The following is a 19,173-nucleotide window of genomic DNA, read 5'->3' as shown; positions in this document are numbered from 1 at the left end:
TGCACATTGGAAAAGGGGTTTTGGCACATAGAGCATGAATAATCCTGAGTAGAGGCCTCACATTCCCCTCTCCATATGGATCTGGAATATATCATCATGGACCAAAACCTGAAGTGACATATTAAATACCTTACTTCAAAGTAAGGGCATTTTCACATTTAAATTTCAAATGAGTTTTTCCTTAACCCTACCATAATGCAGTTCTGAAACTTACACTGGCTATAATGTGCATTCACCTTCTCTTTTACATGACAACACTAAGAGCACTTTCACTTGCTGCAATTTGTATGGACATGTTTGTTAGTGTAACATGAAAACAGGCTTAAAAACTGAAACAGGATTGCTTTAGTGCTGCTGTCCTTTATCCAGTCTGATCAGGCACACAACTACACATAGAGGTCATTCACACAATCAAAAACTGTGTTCTACCCAGGTTTGGGAGCTGTGTGTGCTCCCAATTTTTGGTTGTGTGGAAACAAAGTAGGAGGAAAACCTGGATAGCTTTTCCTTCAACCTTGTTTCCACACAACCAAAAATTGGGAGCGCACACAGCTCTCAAACCTGGGTAGAACAGTTTTTGATTGTGTGAATGACCTCATACAGTAGCAAAACCTGCCTCAAAATCACCACCAAATGACTACATATAGGTAAGTGACAAAAATTAAGTGACAAAACCTGTGTGTGTGGGGGGGGCACCTTTGGACTACAGAATCTAGTAGGAGACAAAAAAAATATCATATGAAAACAGAGCAGTGCAAATCTCCGCAACTCAACATCTTAGAAATCTTAGCTTTCACCTTTTTCTCAGAGTTGTGAAGATAATGTAGCTGATGTCAGAGGGCGTATCCAGGCAACAGGGTCTAAGCAACCGTTGCCAAGGGGGTGGAATATTGGGAAGGAGGCAGTTAAGGTGGTTCGAAAAGAAGGGAGAGGAGAAAGGAAGAAGGAACAGAGGGAAGAAAAGAAGAGCTATCGAGCTAGCGAACCATCAGGAGACCCGCATGGGACAGAATGGCCATGAGGAGCAGGCAGGCATAGAAGGCCTGCCACGCGAGTGTTAGCATTATATGGACTCCTTAACCCCTTCTCAGATTCTATTTAATGAACCCGTGCCTTCCATCTACTACTCTAAGACATGGGCAGATCTGGGTGAAGTTTTAGAAATAGTGTGTGCTTTCAGAAGGGCTTGCAAGGGAGTCTTCTGAATAGTACTGCCCCCACTTTTCACGGCTAACAGAATGGGATTAAATTATGCAAGGCAATCTTTCCAAATTTGCATGATTTACATAATTTATTCAAGTCATGGAATTTTGAGGTTGCCTTAGTGCAAAATTTGAATGTGTTGAGTGTAGAGTAGGCACACAGCCCTGGCCTGACCAGGAGGAAAGGGTGATGTGTTTGTTCTTGTTCCCCAACCTGAGGGTGAATAAACTGAGATAGCTTTACTTGGAACCCCTAAAAGGAACAAAGTCTTATTGACACGCAAGGCTCAATCCTTTATCCCGATTAGCTTTTCATTCATGGTTGCAAAATACCCCCACTAATTCCCAGGCCAAGAACGCCACCTTGCTGAGAGGGGCCACCATGTTTGGGGCCAAGAGATGGGGCTTGCTCACCACCACAGCCTGATTCTGGAGCTCTGTGCTTTCCCCATTCAGGGGCATAATTAGTCAAGGCCACATACTGTCCCTGCCTGGGTCTCTAGCTAGTAGCCCAGTGGCTAACTAGCAGGCACAGTGGCTAAAGCTCCTTGCTGAACTCCTGCTGAACTGTGTAGCCCAGCCATCGGCGCCCACCACTGACACTGTAGCCACTACTCTCAAAGAGCCCAATAGCTGCCTTGGTGACCACTGAAACCCGGGCCACCAGGTACTTGAAGCCCTGTGCACGAGCCTGCGCTTCTAGGAAGTTGAGGAGGCAGCGACCTACACCAGAACGCCGATACCAGCGGTTGACAGCCAGGCGTTTGAGCTCAGCAGTGCGGGGCTCCTCGCTGTGGGGCTCCAGAGCCACACAGCCACACACGTCGTCCTCGTCATACACAGCCACCCAGAGCCCACGCTGGGCTGCATTGTAGTAGGCATACAGGTGCTTCAGGTCTGGTGAGCGCCACAGCAGAAGTTTCAGAGCCACGACAGTGAGCAACACCGGCAGCACAAGGGCCACCACGAAAGAGTTCAGGAAGAAGCGCAGGCCACTGCTCACCACCGCCATCAGCAGCAACGCCAAGGGCCGTGTCAGTACATACAGTATCAGCCGATTCTCCGTATCTTTGAATCCATCCTGATGGGAGAAAAATAGAAAGGGCATCGGAAGAAAGCATCGCAGAGTTTGGATGGTCCTGGTGAATGATCACACACCACCCTGTGGGACAGCATGCTCTACCTAAGACATCTCTTGACAGATGTTTATCCCACCTTTTCTGGAAAGAGGTCCTACCATCCCTATAACAGGACACAAAGGGCAAAGAAAGACTAAGGAGATAAACATCTCTGAACTTCTGGTACCAAATGAAGAGCCACCATTTAGAAGGCAGGACCATAACTCAGATAGGTGAACAACTTCCAGAGGGGAAGACATGTTAGTTGGTGGCAGCAAACAGGCTTGTTGCACTTTTAAGACTAACTGATTTATTAGTCACTCTACCTCCACATCTCTATGGTGCAAGCTTTACTTGCTTGGCATAAGATGGCACCAAGCATTCAGTTGGGAAGAGGAGTCCCAATCAAACTGCACTAGAACCTCTAGATAGCTTGTTTAAGGGGGCTGAACAGCTCTTTCAGTTAGGAAGTTTTCATCCTAATGTTTAACCAAAATCTACTTTGATATAGTTAACATCATTGCCCACTGCCCTAACCTTGGTAGAAAGGCTGATCAATTTCTCCTTCTCCTTTTGCTGAGGTCTTTTTTAACACCATTGAAAATGGTATCCCTGCTTTCCAATATTCTTTTCTCTACAGTCAATATACTAAATCTCTGTAGCTTTTCCTTATTTAGCTTGCCTTCTAAACCTTTTCTCATCTTTGAATCATTTCCTACTTGTAATGTTTTTCTTTGACTTGTGGTGCCCAGAACTGGATGCAATACATTACTTATGACTCAAAATACTATCTTACTGTTGATAAGGAGACAGGCAATATGTAAGGATGTCATGTCAACTGATTAAATCAACTAAAACCACTTTGTGAACTTTTTGTTGGAAAAGGGTATACAAATACTCTTAAAATTTTTATTAAAACCATAAATTATCCATCTTTCAACTGATTCATTCATTGATGAAATTTATTTCCATTTTACCAAACCCCCAGTATACAGCTTTTTGAAGATACTGAAGGGAATGCAGGCAACTTAATGAAAGACAGTTACTAGTTCTTTGAAAGAAAGGCCATCCCTAATATTTTATGTTTTATTCTTTTGGTATTAACATAGAAGAACCAAAATGGCTTCACAAAATACAATTAAATCAAACTAATTTCCCACCAGTTAAAATCCTCTCTCCCAGCATTATTTATTTTAGTACATTTATATTCAGCCTTTCTTCCATGCTGGAACTCAAGGCCGCATACATGGCATCAGTGTTTTCTCTAACAGGGATTCCCAGATGTTGTTGACTACAACTCCCAGAATCCCCAAGCAAAAAACCATTGCAGCTGGGGATTCGGAGAGTTGTAGTCAACAACATCTGGGAATCCCGGTTAGAGGGAACACTGCATGGCATTCCTAGGCAGGCTCCCATCCAGGCATTGACCAGACCCAGACTTGCTTAGCTTCCACCCAAATTCTACTTGAAATGAGCAAAGTTCTAGCAGCATTTTATTTATCCCATTTGTACCTTAGAGTTGGAAGAGCCCATAGGGCTCAATCCAACCTGCACCAAGGCCAGACAATCTACCAATTTAACTCCCTCGTGGCTCAAGTCATATTTCAGGCCATGAGGTTGGATGCAATTTTTTTTTAAGTACATGCATGGCAAATCACTCCAGAACAGTGGCTTTCAAATATTCAGCCTGCATTGAACCCTCCACACGGAGGCCCAGTCTATACATGCTACAGAATGAGGTGGTAGGATGGAATGTACTATTTCAGATTGCAGGTGAGTTATCACATTTGAAAATGAGTTATCACATTTTTAAGTGCTCCCCATGTTAAAAAAAATGCCAGGCAAGTTTTTAAAAAAACCCTAAAAATCTAACATATGACAGAGAAAGTTAGTAACCCAACCTCCTCCCTGCTGCACTATTTTTCTGCTTGAAGGGAGAGTTTTTGGGTTTGTTTGATTGTTACTGTAGGGCAGCATTTAAAAAAGAAAAGACCATCCATTAAACCTTCTCATTCTGTTGCAGTCCAGGCCTCCGCTATATACTAAGAAACCTGCAACACATTTGCCACAGAGTCCCTGTGCACTGCAGAGGAAACTACACCCTAAAACACTCACACAGGACAACAATCAGATATTGTTTATAAACCTCAAACTGAGCAACGATTCACCTTTTAAAGTGGTGATTCTTTTAAGCAGCGGGAGAGCAACTATCCCTATTCAACAGCATCTCTCCACTGACTGCTTGCTGGTGTCCACCTTATATTTATTTTTAGATTGCGAGCCTTTCTGGGAAAGGGAGCCATCTTATTTAGTTATTATTTTTCTGGGTAAACTGCTTTGAGAACTTTTGTTTGAAAAGTGGTGTATAAATATTTGTAGTAGTAGAAGAACTGCATGAACCGAGAATGAACACCTTCTAGAACGCACACTTCACATCACACAGAAAGATCAGTAACTGTAGGGAAACTGGCTTTTATGGAAGCTTGTTCACCATTACTGATCTTGGCAGTGGGGAATTTGAGATTAAGGTTCTGAGAAAACTCAAGAGAAAACTCAACCTAGATCTAGATTGCCAACTGAGCAGAAAAAGATATGGCCTGACCCACTCTTACGTGAGTCTAACCAGCAGCTTGATCTGCAGAGATCAGCAGGCAATTCACATCCTTGAGATAAACATCATCACTGACTGATGTCTGCACCACAAAGCTATTAAGAGGTCCAGCAACAAAGGCCAAGTTAAAAGCTAGCAACCCAGCTGGGAAGCCATGGGAATGTTTATGAGGAGGTGGAAGGCTCTAAAAAGAGCAACAGATTTAATTAGTAGCTGCTCCTCCAGGAGTCTTGCTCACCTTCAGAAGTTCCAGGACTACTGTTGCCTCAGCCTCCCGCATTTCCCTGATGGCCAGCTGCTCTGGCTCCAGGGTAGGCATCCTGGCAGTCCGTAAAAACAGTACCTGCAATGAAGGAAAGTTTAAAGGTTGGCTGATTGGACCCTGAGCAGGGGCTGCAATGGATAAGGAAAGAACCCAGCTAGCATAACCATCCTTCAGGACTCAGCCTGCCTCACACTCGGAGTCTCTTACACAAAAGGAGAAACATGAAAGATGCAGGGCAAAGAGGAGAAACATTTGTCTTTAAATCCTTTCAAGGATAAAAGATGCTTGGAAAAGCATCAGCTAACATAACTGAGCATATGGAGTTACTCTCCCTCTGCTAACTTGGCAAAGAGGCACCTTTTAACATGGTGATTCTCTTTATTTAGCAGACCCTGTCCACCCACCAGAACAGTACCTCCAGTGACTGTTGCTGGTATCTATCTTATGTTTCTTTTTAGATTGTGAGCCCTTTGGGGACAGGAAGCCATCTTATTTATTTGTTATTTATCTGTGTAAACTGCCCTGAGCCATTTTTGGAAGGGCGGTATAGAAATCAAATCAATCAATCAATCAATAATATACCAAGTCAGACTACAGGTCCATCTAGCGCAGTATTGACTACATAGACTGGCAGCAGTTCTCTATGGTTTCAGACACAGGCCTTCCCCAGTCCTGCCTAGAGATGCCAGGGACTAAGCCTAAGACTTTCTGCAGTCAAAGCATGTGCTCCACCATGGGGTTACAACCCCCACCACACAAACACACACACACAACTGCAGAAGCAGCAACAAGGATTGAGAACTACTTACTTCTGGCATGGCTCCTTGAACACTGACATCACTAGTTAAAAAATATCCTCACATTTTCCCTTTACTTTTCATGCTTTTTGATGTTGAACTGAATTCCTGCCAGTCATTCAGCTATTAAATGTACAGGAGCTCCTCTAGGGGAAAAAGTTGGCAACCTAAAAGCAACTAAGACAACTACTCTATCTCACCCAAACAGGGAGCATCCTATACAACCACAGAATTGGCAGAGGTGTTGTATGCATTTAGCACAGCTCCTGCTCAATTATGAAATCGAGAGCTGGAGCAACCCCAACAGATGGCTTTTACAGGGTTGTTTTGGAGGAGGAAGAAGGCAAAGAACATGAAACGAGATTATTTATTGGCTAATACTTATATGCATGCATACATAGAGTTGCTATCTTAGCTGCAGTGTTAATTCCGCAGCTAGATTCCGCCGCCCCCCATAGATCAAGTTACCTATGCAAATGAGCATTGACCAAAATAGATTTCCTCCTCCAAGAAGAGCAGCGACCATCATCTAAAGCACGTCCGTCTACATGTCAATGGCCGTGTTTCACCAGACCGCACCTCCCATTCTCCTCGAAGAGATACGACGACTCTGCAATAAACATCTAGTCATCAGAACTGACCCGGCTGAATCGCGGACAGTGCAGGCACACCTCTCTGCAAAAATAGAAACACCCAATTTTTTAGCCCCGAATGCTTCACGCTCCCGCTCCCCCTTCACAAACAATGGACTCACCCAGCTTGTAGCATATACCTGCTTTCACCCCTGCGCCGAAGGAACATGGGTTTTCCCAATATCTCCTACCCACACACCCCTTTAGGGGGGTGGGAAATGGCTTTGCCCCAAGGTCCGTTATTCAACCCTTGCTAGCTTCGCAACCGCCGAGTCGTACACCATATGCGCATGCGCTCCTTCCCCTCCGTTCTACTTCGGGCCCCCTTTCCTCCTACGCAACTCATAGCAACTGTTGCTAAGGGGATGAAACGAGGCCCCTTGAGCTGCCTAGAGCCTGCTCTGTTATAGTCTGCCCAACGCCCTGAAACCCATCTTCTTCTTAGACTGTCTTTTATGGGGCAGAGGGAGAATTGGGGCGGGTGGGTACGCTGTCCGTTTTTGATTGCTTAAAAAAGGACTGGGCTCTGTCTGATTTCCGATTCTTTTGGCGGAGGGAGGAAGAGTTCTTTTGCTTGGCGACAGAAATTCGGCGGATGGCACCATACCCCACATGGGCATATATATAACGCTGGAGATGAAGTACTAGGGAAAGCATCACCTGCCGATATCTGTCGGGAAATGCTTGACTAACAAGCAGAAGGTTGCCGGTTCGAATCCCCGTTGCTACTGAATCGGGCAGCAGCGATATAGGAAGATGCTGGAAAGGCATCATCTCATACTGCGCGGGAGGAGGCCATGGTCAACCCCTCCTGTATTCTACCAAAGAAAACCACAGGGCTCTGTGGGCGCCAGGAGTCGAAATCTTGACGGTAGACTTTATCTTAACAACCCAGAGCAGGAGACCGTGATCGCCCCAAGAATCTTACACTTGGTTTGGAAGTGTAAGCACTAGCTGCTTCGGCTGAGTTTTGGGGTTTAGGGTTCTGATTTTGGGTGTGTGTGTTTAGTGTAGAACTTTATTCTGTGCAATGTAACACTTACTCATCCCAAGCCTTGGGGATGGATGGGGCAAGCTAGCTACACACCTAAACATTAACGTCTGAAACGAGGTGGACCATCGTTGAACTCCCACACTGGTTATGATAATGATGATGTAGAAATGTACGGTGATATGCCCTACTACCCTGTCTGTGAATTTCCCCTTTGCATCCAGCTTGGCTGCTCACCAGTGACCGAAAAGCATGGAAGTGCTGGTTGTTCTGACACAGCATAACAATTATTTATTTATTTATTTATTTATTTATTTATTTAAAGGACAGCAGTTTAAAAACAGTAACATTTTGTCACTGGCCCAATAAATGAGCTGTACCCATTTTGTGTCTCCTTAACTCACGTTACTTTTTGAATATGGCAAGATCACCACAAGGTGATTTTTAAAATGTTGGTTTCACGTGGATGAATACACTCTTGCATGGTTGGAGCAGGTATTGAACACATCCAGGTAAATATACTATTGTACAACAATTCACCCCAACACAACTGTGTGCTAATTTAATGTCAAAAGTAATGTGCAAATCATATAAAGCAGTACTGCATCAATCTCTTAATCCACCATGCTCATGTTTATGGTGTTCTCCACTATTCAAAAGTATGTTGGAAAAACAAGATTTTGAAGCAGGATTTGGGCGTCTCAAAGTTGCTAATAAATGGCCCTAGAAGGGTTGTGTACTGACTGTATCAATTGCAAAGATGGGTTTAAGTATTTGCTCCAGGTTTGTGTTCCTTCACTGTTGGATCAGAGATCAATTCCTCGTAAGTAGAGCAACACAGCAAGGGCAGGAAACAAGCAGGGTTGCCAGTGTGCCAGGAAAAAACATAGTCACAAGTTTTTGCTTTGGGGAAATGCCAGAAAAGCAACAAAGTTGATTCCTACCCCAGCCCCATTTCCATGTCAATGCAGTTTTTGTACTGCAAAGTATTCCAGAACATTTCACAAACCACCAGGCTTACAGCTGTCAGAAACTGCTGAGCTCCACCCAAAGATCGACAGAAATCTCTGGGTTTCACCTTCATGCCCACCAAAACTCTGGCCATTTCCAAGCATAATCCCCAGACCTGTTTTGTCCAGCTACCAGACATTTTGATTTCAAGTGATAGCCATTGACTTCCCCCTACCTATTTATCAGTTTCCAAGTTGGGCTCCTCCTACCATGTCCTTTGAATGCAGAACTTCCTTCCCCTGGAAGTGTCAAACCTGTACATTTTTCAGAACACCTGCTGAAACCTTATTTGTGTTCTCTTTTGAGGCCAGGCTTAAATTTCCATAGAAGTTTGAATCCCAGCACTTCACATTTTGAAATTTAAACACCAAGGAGAAGTACTTTTTATGTACGACTCAGAACTGCCTCCCTCAGCAGCCATTCAATGTGCTACTTCAGTGGGAGAATTGCAACAGTGAGGCTCACTCCATTGGCTTGACCAGGACCAACTACCATTTGGCTTCCCCTCTCCCAGAACTGTCTCCATCAACAGCAATTTCATCTGGTTATTTTAATAACTGAATTCTTTTACTTTCCTTTCCCCTCTTCATTTCTTTTGATTTTTTTATTATTTTCTAGCTATTCGATTACATGCCAGTATTTAAAAGAGTTAACTTCAGTGCACTGGCAGAAAGGCAGTATATTAATGTAACCAGTAAATACATTTATCAACAGCATCACTGATAAGGCATATTTCCAACACATTTTAGAACAGCCCTGCTGGATCAAGTCCAAAGCCTATCTAGTCCAGCATCCTGTTTCACACAGTGAGCCGCCAGTTGCCTCTGAAAAGCCCAGGCAAGAGGTCAGGGCATGCCTTCTCTCCTGCTATTGCTCCCTGGTATGTAGAGGCATCTTGCCTCTGAGGCTGGGGGTAGCCTATGGTCATTGGTCTAGTAGCCATTGATAGACCTGCCCTCCATGAATTTGTCTAAGCCCCCTTTAAAGCCATCCAAGCTAGTGGCCATCACCACATCCCATGGCAGAGAATTCCATAGATTAATTATGTGCAGTGTGAAAAAGTTCTTCCTTTCTTGGTCCTAAATTTCCTCGCCATCAGTTTCATGGGATGATCCCTGGCTCTAATGTTGTGAGAGAGTGAGAACAATTTCCCTCCGCCCACTCTCTCTACTCCATGCATAATTTTACAAACCTCTATGATGTCTCCCTGTAGTTGCCTCTTTTACAAACTAAAAAGCCCCAGATGCTGTAACCTTGCCTCGTAAAGACAGGAATCCTTTTTTATTGTCCCTTCAAAGTTCTTTGGGTGATTCAAAGTTCTTTGGCATGTCTTGGGCTATCAGATATTCTATGTTACCGAAAGTCCAATAAGAGTACAGATCTCAGCCCTGGACCAAGTTTCTGGAGAATAGTCCATATAATATAGGTGTGAACCCAGCCCATACAGTATACAAGGAAGAACAGGACTGGAAAGAAAGACGACAAAAGGTGCTTCAAAGCAGTCTTTTATTTTCCTTCAGGGTCAGAAGAGTGTGTGACCCTCTTGCGTTTATTAGCACCAGGAACTGGGGTACACTGGGGTGGGGGGTGTAGTTCTGCAGATGTGAGGAATGGATTGGAATGGGAAACAAGAAGTGAGATGGGTTTAATCAGAAAATACTTTGTGGCTGTGGGATGCAGTCTGTGGCAATTCATATAGCTGCCTCCATCAACATCCCCTCTCCACAGCATTCGGAACCAAAGGAAGACCCCAAAACCGGAACTTCCCCGATTTTCTGTTATGCAAAAGAAGCTTGCACTGCTTCACAGAACCCTGGTCCAGTGCCATAACATGGAAGGGAAATGGGAGAGAAACCAGGCATCCAGTTGCTATCTGCTAATCACACTATCTGATGTGGGAAGAAAACCTAGGAGTCCTGGCTGCCAGGCAGTCTTTCAACCATCAGGCAGCATGCACGTTTGGTTCCTGCCAAAACAAAATATTGCAGGCATAACAAAAAACGAGTGGATCTGGGATAGAATCAAGGACTGGCTGGCTACCCCTTTCTCTCATGCGAGGGCATACAGATGCTCGGGGAGTGGGAGTGGAGGAGTCACTGTGGCTGCGGGGGCAGCAGCAGCAGCAGCCAACATGTGAGCGGGGAGGGCAAAGGGCGTGCTGTGGACCTGTGGGCCTGGAGCAAAACCAAGCTCTATGCTGTTGCACCAAGAAAGGCTTTGTCCTGAGGAACCCAAGCTGACCCCACATGAAGAGACGACGACCCCATTCAATGTGTTGCCGAGATAACCGCCCTATCCAGCAACCGGGCAACCACCCAGCAAAATCGACAGCTCGTCTCACTTGTGAGAGCATGGCCGAGTCTCCACTGACATCCCCACTCCGTTATGGGGAGAGAGCTGCCTTCAGAACGTGTGAACAAGCTGCATGTTCGGTACCGTCTGCACAATCTGGATGGAGGGCAGGCCCTGGGGGGTCACTGGGCTTTGCAGAAGCTGCACCATTTGCGGGGCACTGCTGCTATCTCCAGCAGGCTGAGTATTGTCTGGGCTGCTCACTTGCAGAGTTGGCACACTCTCAAGCACTTGGAGGGTCTGCTCTCCCTGGGCGCTGCGGATGATCAGGAGGTTCTGCCCAGATCCCGCACTGCCCTCGGGACCCTGCAGCTGGAGGCCAGGGAGCTCCTGCACCGTCTGGATATTCTCTACCTCCTGCACGCAGAGACGGGTCTGCTCCCCACCGGCACTCCTCAGCACCAACACGTTCTGAACCCCTTCGTCGGTCTGCAGCGTCTCAAAGTGCATATCCTGCACCCCCTCCAGGCTCTCCACCTCGCCCCCAGGACCCAACAGCTCCTCCCCTGGAGAATTCTGCACCACAATCAGGTTCTGGCTTTCCTCCTCAGAGCTGGGTCCCTGCTGAAGGTCCACGCCAGAGAGTTCGTGGGAACTCGACAGGGCAGATCCCACCTCACTCATCTCCTGAGGTTGGGCCAAAGCCTGAAGCTGGATGCTGGCCATCTCCTCAGAAGGCTGGAGTTGCTGCTCTTCCTGCGAAGACACCAGGCCCTGGATTTGTATCGTGCTATCCAGCTGCTGGGAAGGTGAAAGCCCTTGGATTTCGACACTGGCCACAGAATGGTTTGAGGGAGACAGATTCTGGATCTGCAGGGGGCTGGCCTGCTGTGGGGAAGGCAAGGTCTGGATCTGAAGGGAGCCCACTTGCTGGGGAGGCTGCAGGGTTTGAAGCTGTAGGGTCCCCACCTGTTGGGAGGATGGCAGAGCCTGGAATTGCACAGTGCTCACCTTCTGGGAAGACGGTAGAGTTTGGAACTGCACCGTGCCAGCTGGTGGGCAATTGGACAGACTCTGGATCTGCACAGTGCCTGCTGGCTGGGAGGCGGACAAGCTTTGGAGCTGCACCGTGTTCTGGGAGAGGGGCAAGCTTTGAATCTGCACAATGCCAGCCTGCTGAGAATGAGGGAGGGCCTGGATCTGGATCGTACCCGTCTGCTGGGAAGCAGGCAGGGTCTGGATTTGCAAAGTGCCACCTTGCTGGACAGCAGGCAGGCTCTGGAGCTGCTGAGACTGGGGCAGGGTTTGGATCTGGATGGTGCCTGCCGGTGGAGCGGCTGGCATGGTCTGGATCTGCACCGTACCCGCTTGCTGCTCTGGCAAGCTCTGGAGGACAATAAAGTTCTGCCCACTGGCTTGCAATCCCGATGTCCTCTGAATCTGTACGTTAGGGAGGGGCTGCACGTTAGGCCCAGTGGCACTGGGCATCAGAATGATATTCTGGCTGCCAGGCACTGGTGGCGGCAGTGGTGGGGGCAATGGCATGGCCTTCTTGCCCTTGCCTTGACGGAGTGGGAAAGGCTTGCTTAGGGTGGTGGGGCCACTTGGCAACAGGGTAAAACTGGCTGGAGCAGCAGGTGCAGAGGACACCACTGGAGAACTGGGCAGCAGGATGAGTTTGGGGGGTGAACTCTGGGGGGGCGGGGGCGGCTGCTGCTGCTGCACACTGGGGATGAGTTGCAACCCCTGTGCTGTCTGCACCAGCAGGAACGTCTGGGTGTTGGAAGAAGCAGCTGGGGCTGAGCTACCGCTCAGCTCCACATTCAGAGTGGCCTGCAGGTTGGGCACAATTTGCACCTCCTGGGTGGCGGCTGGGGAAGCGGCGGCGGGACGACCAGCTGCTTCGGCGCTGTTGTGGGTACGCAAGTGGCGCTGCAAGTAAGAGGCCATGACGAAGGCCTTGGAGCAGACGGGGCACTGGAAGGGCCGCTCCCGCGAATGAGTGCGCCGGTGCAGCGCCAGGTTGGAGGAGTGGGTGAAGGCCTTGCCACAGTCCCGGCAACGGTAGGGCCTTTCGCCGGTGTGCACTCGCTGATGCTGCCGGAGGTTGGACGTCTGGGTGAAGGCCTTGCCGCAGGTCTGGCAGGCAAAGGGGCGCTCGCCAGTGTGCAGCTGCTGGTGCCGGCGGAGGCACGAGGTATTCTTAAAGGCTTTCCCACAGTCCTGGCAGGCGTAGGGGCGTTCGCCGGTGTGCTGGCGCAAGTGGTACTGGTAATGGGAGGCCCACTTGAACGCCAGCCCACAGGTGGGGCACGTGAAGGCACGCAGCCCTGTGTGAACCCGCTGGTGGATCCGCAGCAGGGACGAGCGCTTGAAGGCCTTCCCACACTCCCCACAGGCATAGGGACGCTCACCCGTGTGGTCACGGAGGTGGTAGCGCAGCCCCGAGGAGCCCTTGAAGGCCTTCCCACACTCGCCACACACATAGGGCCGCTCAGGGGGTGGAGGTGGGGTCACCGGGGCTGGAGGCACCGTCTCGGCCTGGGCTGGACATGTCACCTCCGCCTCCTCCAGGCGCTGCTCCGCTGGGGTGTGCGAACGCTGGTGGCTCAACAGGCTGGCCAGCGTTGGGAAAGAGTGTTCACACACGGCACAAGTGTACGTGCGGTTTGACGAGTGCTGGCTCTGCTGGTGCCGGGCTAAACCGGCTGCGCTCTTGAAGGTCTTCCCGCACACTGAGCACGCAAGCGCAGGCGTGGGGGATGATGCGGCGGCGGCCTCCTCCTGCGTGGGCGGCGGTGGCGGCGGCAGTGGCGGCGGCTCTGGAGGGGCCAAATGCACTTCCTGGTGGCTCAGGAGCTGCTCTTGCAAGGGGAAGGTGAGATGGCAAACACTGCACCGAAACAGCATCTCCACAGTGGTGGTTGGCTCTTCGAGGAAGAGTTGGGCCGGAGGCGCAACATCGGCATGCGTCTCCAGGTGCCGCTGCAGGTAAGTGTCCGACGCAAAAGCCTTGCCACAAATCACGCACGTGTGGGCAGGGCGGGCAGCGTGGGCTGATCGGCAGTGTAGGGCCAGATTGGAAGAATGGGTGAAGGCCTTGCCACAGTCCTGGCATCGGTAGGGCCTCTCGCCGGTGTGCACCCGCTGGTGCTGCCGCAGGTTGGTGGACTGCGTGAAGGCCTTGCCACATATGGGGCAGACATAGGGCCGCTCACCTGTATGTGTATGACGGTGCCGCCGAAGACTGGAAGAGTTCTTGAAGGCCTTGTCGCACACTGGGCAGGGGTAGGGACGCTCGCCGGTGTGCTGCCGCAAGTGGTACTGGTAATGGGAGGACCACTTAAAGGCCAGGCCGCACTGAGCGCACTTGAAGGCGCGCAGTCCTGTGTGCACGCTCTGGTGGATCTGAAGCAAGGACGACCGCTTGAATGCCTTGCCACACTCGCCACACTTGTAAGGCCGCTCGCCTGTGTGCCCGCGCTGATGGTACAGTAAGGCGGAGGAGCCCTTGAAGGCCTTGGGGCACTCGGAGCACTTATAAGGGCGCTCGCCCGTGTGAGTCCGCTGGTGGTGGATGAGCCGTGACGACCACTTGAACACCTTGCCACACTCCAGGCACTCATACTGGTGGTCACCGCTGCTGCTGCCGGGGCCTCCACCTGCTGGTGCCACTGCCGGCACTGCCGCCGCCTGCATCTCTAGTTGCTGGGCGCCCACCATTGCACCAGACCAGACCTGTAGGAGACAAAGCAAGAGCGTATGCTGGTCACGATCATCATAGGCCTCGGCCTCATCCAGTGAACAGGCTTAAAGCGTAAGAAAATCAGAAAGTAAAAATCAGTGTTTAGAAATATATACAAGTGCCTAATCACGCATTCTCATATACATGTGCATGGCCCTGTGTCACTCGAGGACTTGCAGCTGAATGCCTGAACTGTCCCTTTTGAAGAGTATGGTGTTTGAGGTAAGACAAGCGGATACAAACTCTCCCTCCGGTCATGGTCCGTGGTCATGGCAGTTCCACAGATGCAAGTCATGCTTGATGTTAACACATGGTGGAGTGGTTAGAGTGCTGGACTAGGACCGGGGAGACCTGAGTTCAAATCCCCATTCAGCCATGATGCTTGCTGGGTGACTCTGGGCCAGTCACTTCTCTCTCAGCCTAACCTACTTCACAGGGGTGTTGTGAGGAGAAACCTAAGTATGTAGTACACCGCTCTGGGCTCCTTGGAGGAAGAGCGGGATATAAAATGTAAAAATAAAATAAATAAATAACTGAACAGTTTGATTCAGACATCATGAGGAACATCAGTTATAGTCGAGCTCCATCCGATGTCACTGAGCCTGGAAGTGTGCACTTCCCCCGCCCATCCCCATACATGTGCCTGCTTCCTATCTAGGTTAACATAACCTAGGCTGTGAGGTCTGAATTCACTAATATTGGCTTTTTCTAACTTATTTGCTTCAAACAACTCAAGATCTCTAACTCACTTCAGATCTCAGGTTATCTGGTTATCTTTAAAAAGTAAGTTAGAATAAACAGAGATTGGTCCTGTCATCCAGTCATTCAAACCCACCAATTTTGGTTTGTTTTAATCAAGATAGGAAGCAAGATGAGCACATGGAGGGAAGCTTGCATTCCCAAGGCTCAGGGACGTCACATGGAGGCCAGTTTTAACCAAGATTACATGTGACATCTGAACCAGCCCAGTAATTAACACACGTGAACTCATTCTTGGACTGGAGAAAGCACATGCTATATGAACAGATGAAGTTGCCTTATACAGAGTCATTGGTCCATCTAGGTCAGTACTGCCTGAGTAGAATCTAGTTTCAGAAGGGGTCTTTTTCAGCCCTACTTAGAGAAGCTAGAGATTGAACTTGGGACCCTCTGCATGCAAAGCAGGTGCTGTACCATTGAACTATGGCTCATCCCTGCAAGAGATCCCTGAGTGGTCCTGGGTAAGCAAAAATTTGAGTTCCATCAATAATGGTGGTCAGGGTTATTGTGAAATAAAGACATGCTACAATCAGCGATAAGAAACAGTGGGCAACATCCAGGTTAGGTAGTCATGACTAAAGGCCATTGAAATCAATGAGGCAAGTTAGTCATGACTAACTTAGCCTGGATGTTGTCCACTATTCTAAGAAATTAATGAATCAAAAGTCCTGCAATATTTAGAAGACCAGGAGATAAAGGGGCTAGAAGTGTCATCTTATCACAACCCACGAGCATGCCTACATAGCAAGATTAATCAGCTCAGCTGTCATACAAAGCTGTAAAATCTCAGGTGGATTGTAGTCCAAATGTGGACAAATCTACAATGTGATGCTGTTTCACACGAACAAACTGATAGTGGCACTCAAGAACCACTGCTTGTATTAGTAAAATAGCATGGCTACATGTGAAAATCTACACTGCCTAAATTTATTATTATTATTATTATTATTATTACATTTATATCCCGCTCTTCCTCCAAGGAGCCCAGAGCAGTGTACTACATACTTAAGTTTCTCTTTCACAACAACCCTGTGAAGTAGGCTAGGCTGAGAGAGAAGTGACTGGCCCAGAGTCACCCAGCTAGTATTATGGCTGAATGGGGATTTGAACTCGGGTCTCCCCGGTCCTAGTCCAGGATAGAGGATCTCTGCTAGCTGTTGAGATACCCTTTTAAATTTTGTATGTTTGTCAGAATGACCACCACCTTTTTTTCCAAAATGAGAAGGCCACAGCACATGCACAGTTCCCTCTTGCCACCAGAAAGTGGAGGGAACTGCACAGACCTGAAGGGGCACGAGTGGCTTGCATCCCTTCAGCCTCAAGCTTTGGGGGGGGGGGGATGGCTCCAAGCCCAGTCCCCAGATCCTCCAAACTGGCTCCAAGCCCAGTCCCCAGATCCAGATCCTTTCCGCTGTGGGGAGAACTGCTTCTTTGCCACCAATCGGATTGAGGTGGCTTCAGAGAACACGATTTCCCTTCCCAAGGAACCTTTATGCAGAGTGTGGGGCTGCTCCTTTGCAACTTAGATATCATCACGATGTGAAGTTGGTCTTGAAGGATATATGCCTATGGGCTTTGCTTGTCCAGTAGTTCCACAACCCTCAGCAGTCCAGAAGTGTCCTGCCTCTTCATACAACTCCATCCTTTCTCCCTTGTAAATCCTGACGCCACTTCCCTCATTTCCTTTAAATCTTTTCTCAGAATCAACCTTTTCCATGAAGTCTTTAGCTCAGCATCCAGGTTTCCACACTATATTATAATTAAGCTTAAATACGTGCACATGAAATGTTCACAAATTCTTTTGCAAGCCAGCGTGGTGTAGTGGTTAGACTGCTGGACTAGGACCGGGGAGACCCGAGTTCAAATCCCCATTCAGCCATGAAAACTAGCTGGGTGACTCTGGGCCAGTCACTTCTCTCTCAGCCTAACCTACTTCACAGGGTTGTTGTGAGGAGAAACTGAAGTATGTAGTACACCGCTCTGGGCTCCTTGGAGGAAGAACGGGATAGAAAAGTAACTAAACAAATAAAATCTTTGCCTGCTCCACTTCCCTCTTGTCCTGTGAAGAGACTCGAGTTTTCTCTTTCTCTGTCCACACGGATTCTCCTCCCCTACACCAGACTGCAGGGCCAAAGGTTTCATGGGAAGGAGAGTTGATGCGCTGAAACTGGTCTTCTAGCCTGATTCACCCCACCCCCCTTAGCTTTAAAGTAGTCCGGGTCAACTCCAGCCTGGCTTCAGCCTAGGATATATGACGAGATATCTCCTGAACATGCACAGAGTTCAATGTCCTCTCTACTTTCCTTCCAGCATTACAACCGTACGTGAAGGAGAGTACTATAGCAACGGCACGCTTTATAAACAGACGCCGCGCCTTTAATTCAAAAAGGCTCCTTCATCATTTCCACACCCACCAGCTACTACCTATTAAGAACAAGGACCTATTTTGTCGGCGGGGAAAAAAAAACACCTTCCCCGGACACGTCCCTTTAAAGGTGGCCCTGCCCCTTTAAGGAACCGAGCGAGCTTCGCCGCCCTCTCTCTTCGTAGTCTGTCGGCCTCGCGACGTCTTTTCTCCCTTCCCCCTCTCTCCGTTTTCTTTTGTTGTTTTTCTCACCTGCTCTTTTTTTTTCCTTCCCGCGCGCCACGTCTCAGTGGGGGGGTTGATGGGAGGGGTGCGGCGGTGCTTGTGGGGGAGGGGCCCCCACTCTACCCTCCCAACGGCCAGCGGCGCGAGACACCCAACCTTTACCTTGCTCACACTAACCGCCCGCGACAGCAGCCGACCCCACCCACTTGAGCTGCTCCTATTGGACAGGCAAAGCATCTTGGGAGTTGTAGTTTGGGTCCAGCCCCTCGCCATTTTGGATTTGTACCATGTGATCATGCTCTCCTTTTCAATAGATAGACCTAAGAGAATAGGTAAGGGCGACGCTGAAAGGGAAGAAGGTTCCTTCCACTCGCATGACGCAGATTTTCGTTGTCACTGTGAGTGCCTTTGAAGAGTGGAAGAATTTGAGGAAGTCTTATTGTGATTTTGAGAAGAATATAGGTCTGGTGACATCATTTCTTGAGAACTATTGTGTAAAGGGCACAATGATGTTGTTCTGTGCTGATGGCATCATGATGTGTTGTGATGACAAAAAGGCACAGCAGATACCTCACAAAGACAATGTATTCATTTAAACTGTTAACCACCCACTTCTCCTTGAGTACAGTATCTATAACAGGAGTGGCCTTTTCCTATTTTGTGAACAAAGATATCACATTGGCTGCAATAACATTACAGGTATCGCAATACAATCACAAAATAATTTAAAATTTGTTTATTTAACCTCTTCCCAGAGTAGCAATGCTTAGGTTATAATTCAGACTGGCAAATCTGGATCTCTTGTATTTGTTATGCACACTTGCATAAAAATGTGATCAGATGTGGCTTTTGCCATCACAGACCTGCAGTGCTGGGAGAAGCAGCACTGAATGTAATTTTTCCTTCTAATTAACTCTTAAAAGCATTAGAACTGTATCTCACAATTGTAGTACTTGAAAAAGAAAAGACTTGCCAAAAATGAAAAGAGAAGAGCATATCAAGTCTGCAGGTGTTAAAAGTTCCTCTAGCTCTATGTGAATTCATTTTGACCTGAACCATACTGCTGCTACACTATGCTTGCATATCCCCAGGAGCAAAAATAGTGGGTGTCTTGTCTGGCTCTTTCCAGATAGATGTACTGGAGACTAGAGTTCAAATAG

The 19,173-nt window shown here is 48.2% G+C and overlaps 2 protein-coding genes and 1 long non-coding RNA gene across 10 annotated transcripts in view; 1 reads left to right on the top strand and 2 right to left on the bottom strand.

Moving 5' to 3' along the window:
• Positions 1-481: 481 nt before the first annotated feature.
• Positions 482-6,949, bottom strand: NAT14 (N-acetyltransferase 14 (putative)). Of its 4 annotated transcripts, none has more exons than XM_053262643.1 (4): positions 6,748-6,949; positions 6,462-6,668; positions 5,170-5,274; positions 482-2,283 (listed from the first exon to the last, which is right to left on the bottom strand). In XM_053262643.1, exons 3-4 carry the CDS (start codon positions 5,248-5,250, stop codon positions 1,741-1,743), a joined length of 624 nt encoding a protein of 207 aa, XP_053118618.1. In that variant the 5' UTR covers positions 5,251-5,274; positions 6,462-6,668; positions 6,748-6,949; the 3' UTR covers positions 482-1,740. The 4 variants fall into 4 exon arrangements, with proteins under 4 accessions (XP_053118618.1, XP_053118616.1, XP_053118617.1 ...); XM_053262641.1 differs by having other exon boundaries at positions 6,462-6,603; XM_053262642.1 differs by having other exon boundaries at positions 6,766-6,949.
• A 3,167-nt stretch (positions 6,950-10,116) lies between these two features.
• ZNF628 (zinc finger protein 628) lies at positions 10,117-18,224 on the bottom strand. Of its 2 annotated transcripts, none has more exons than XM_053262583.1 (2): positions 18,041-18,224; positions 10,117-14,657 (listed from the first exon to the last, which is right to left on the bottom strand). In XM_053262583.1, the coding sequence occupies exon 2, from the start codon at positions 14,640-14,642 to the stop codon at positions 11,031-11,033; it is 3,612 nt and encodes a 1,203-aa protein (XP_053118558.1). In that variant the 5' UTR covers positions 14,643-14,657; positions 18,041-18,224; the 3' UTR covers positions 10,117-11,030. The 2 variants fall into 2 exon arrangements, with proteins under 2 accessions (XP_053118558.1, XP_053118559.1); XM_053262584.1 differs by having other exon boundaries at positions 18,176-18,218.
• LOC128330190 (uncharacterized) overlaps positions 18,178-19,173 on the top strand; it is a 38,651-nt gene continuing 37,655 nt past the window's right edge. For 3 of the 4 annotated variants that reach the window (XR_008309993.1, XR_008309996.1, XR_008309995.1), the window contains exon 1: positions 18,358-18,712. This is a non-coding gene — a long non-coding RNA (uncharacterized LOC128330190). Of the gene's footprint in view, positions 18,713-19,173 lie in introns of all 4 variants that reach the window. The other variant, XR_008309994.1, reaches the window with a different exon arrangement.

The sequence above is a fragment of the Hemicordylus capensis genome, chromosome 6, assembly GCF_027244095.1.
Source record: "Hemicordylus capensis ecotype Gifberg chromosome 6, rHemCap1.1.pri, whole genome shotgun sequence".
Lineage (NCBI taxonomy): Eukaryota > Metazoa > Chordata > Lepidosauria > Squamata > Cordylidae > Hemicordylus > Hemicordylus capensis.
Note: the sequence above shows the minus strand (reverse complement) of the source record. Positions and strands in the feature narration are given on the sequence as shown.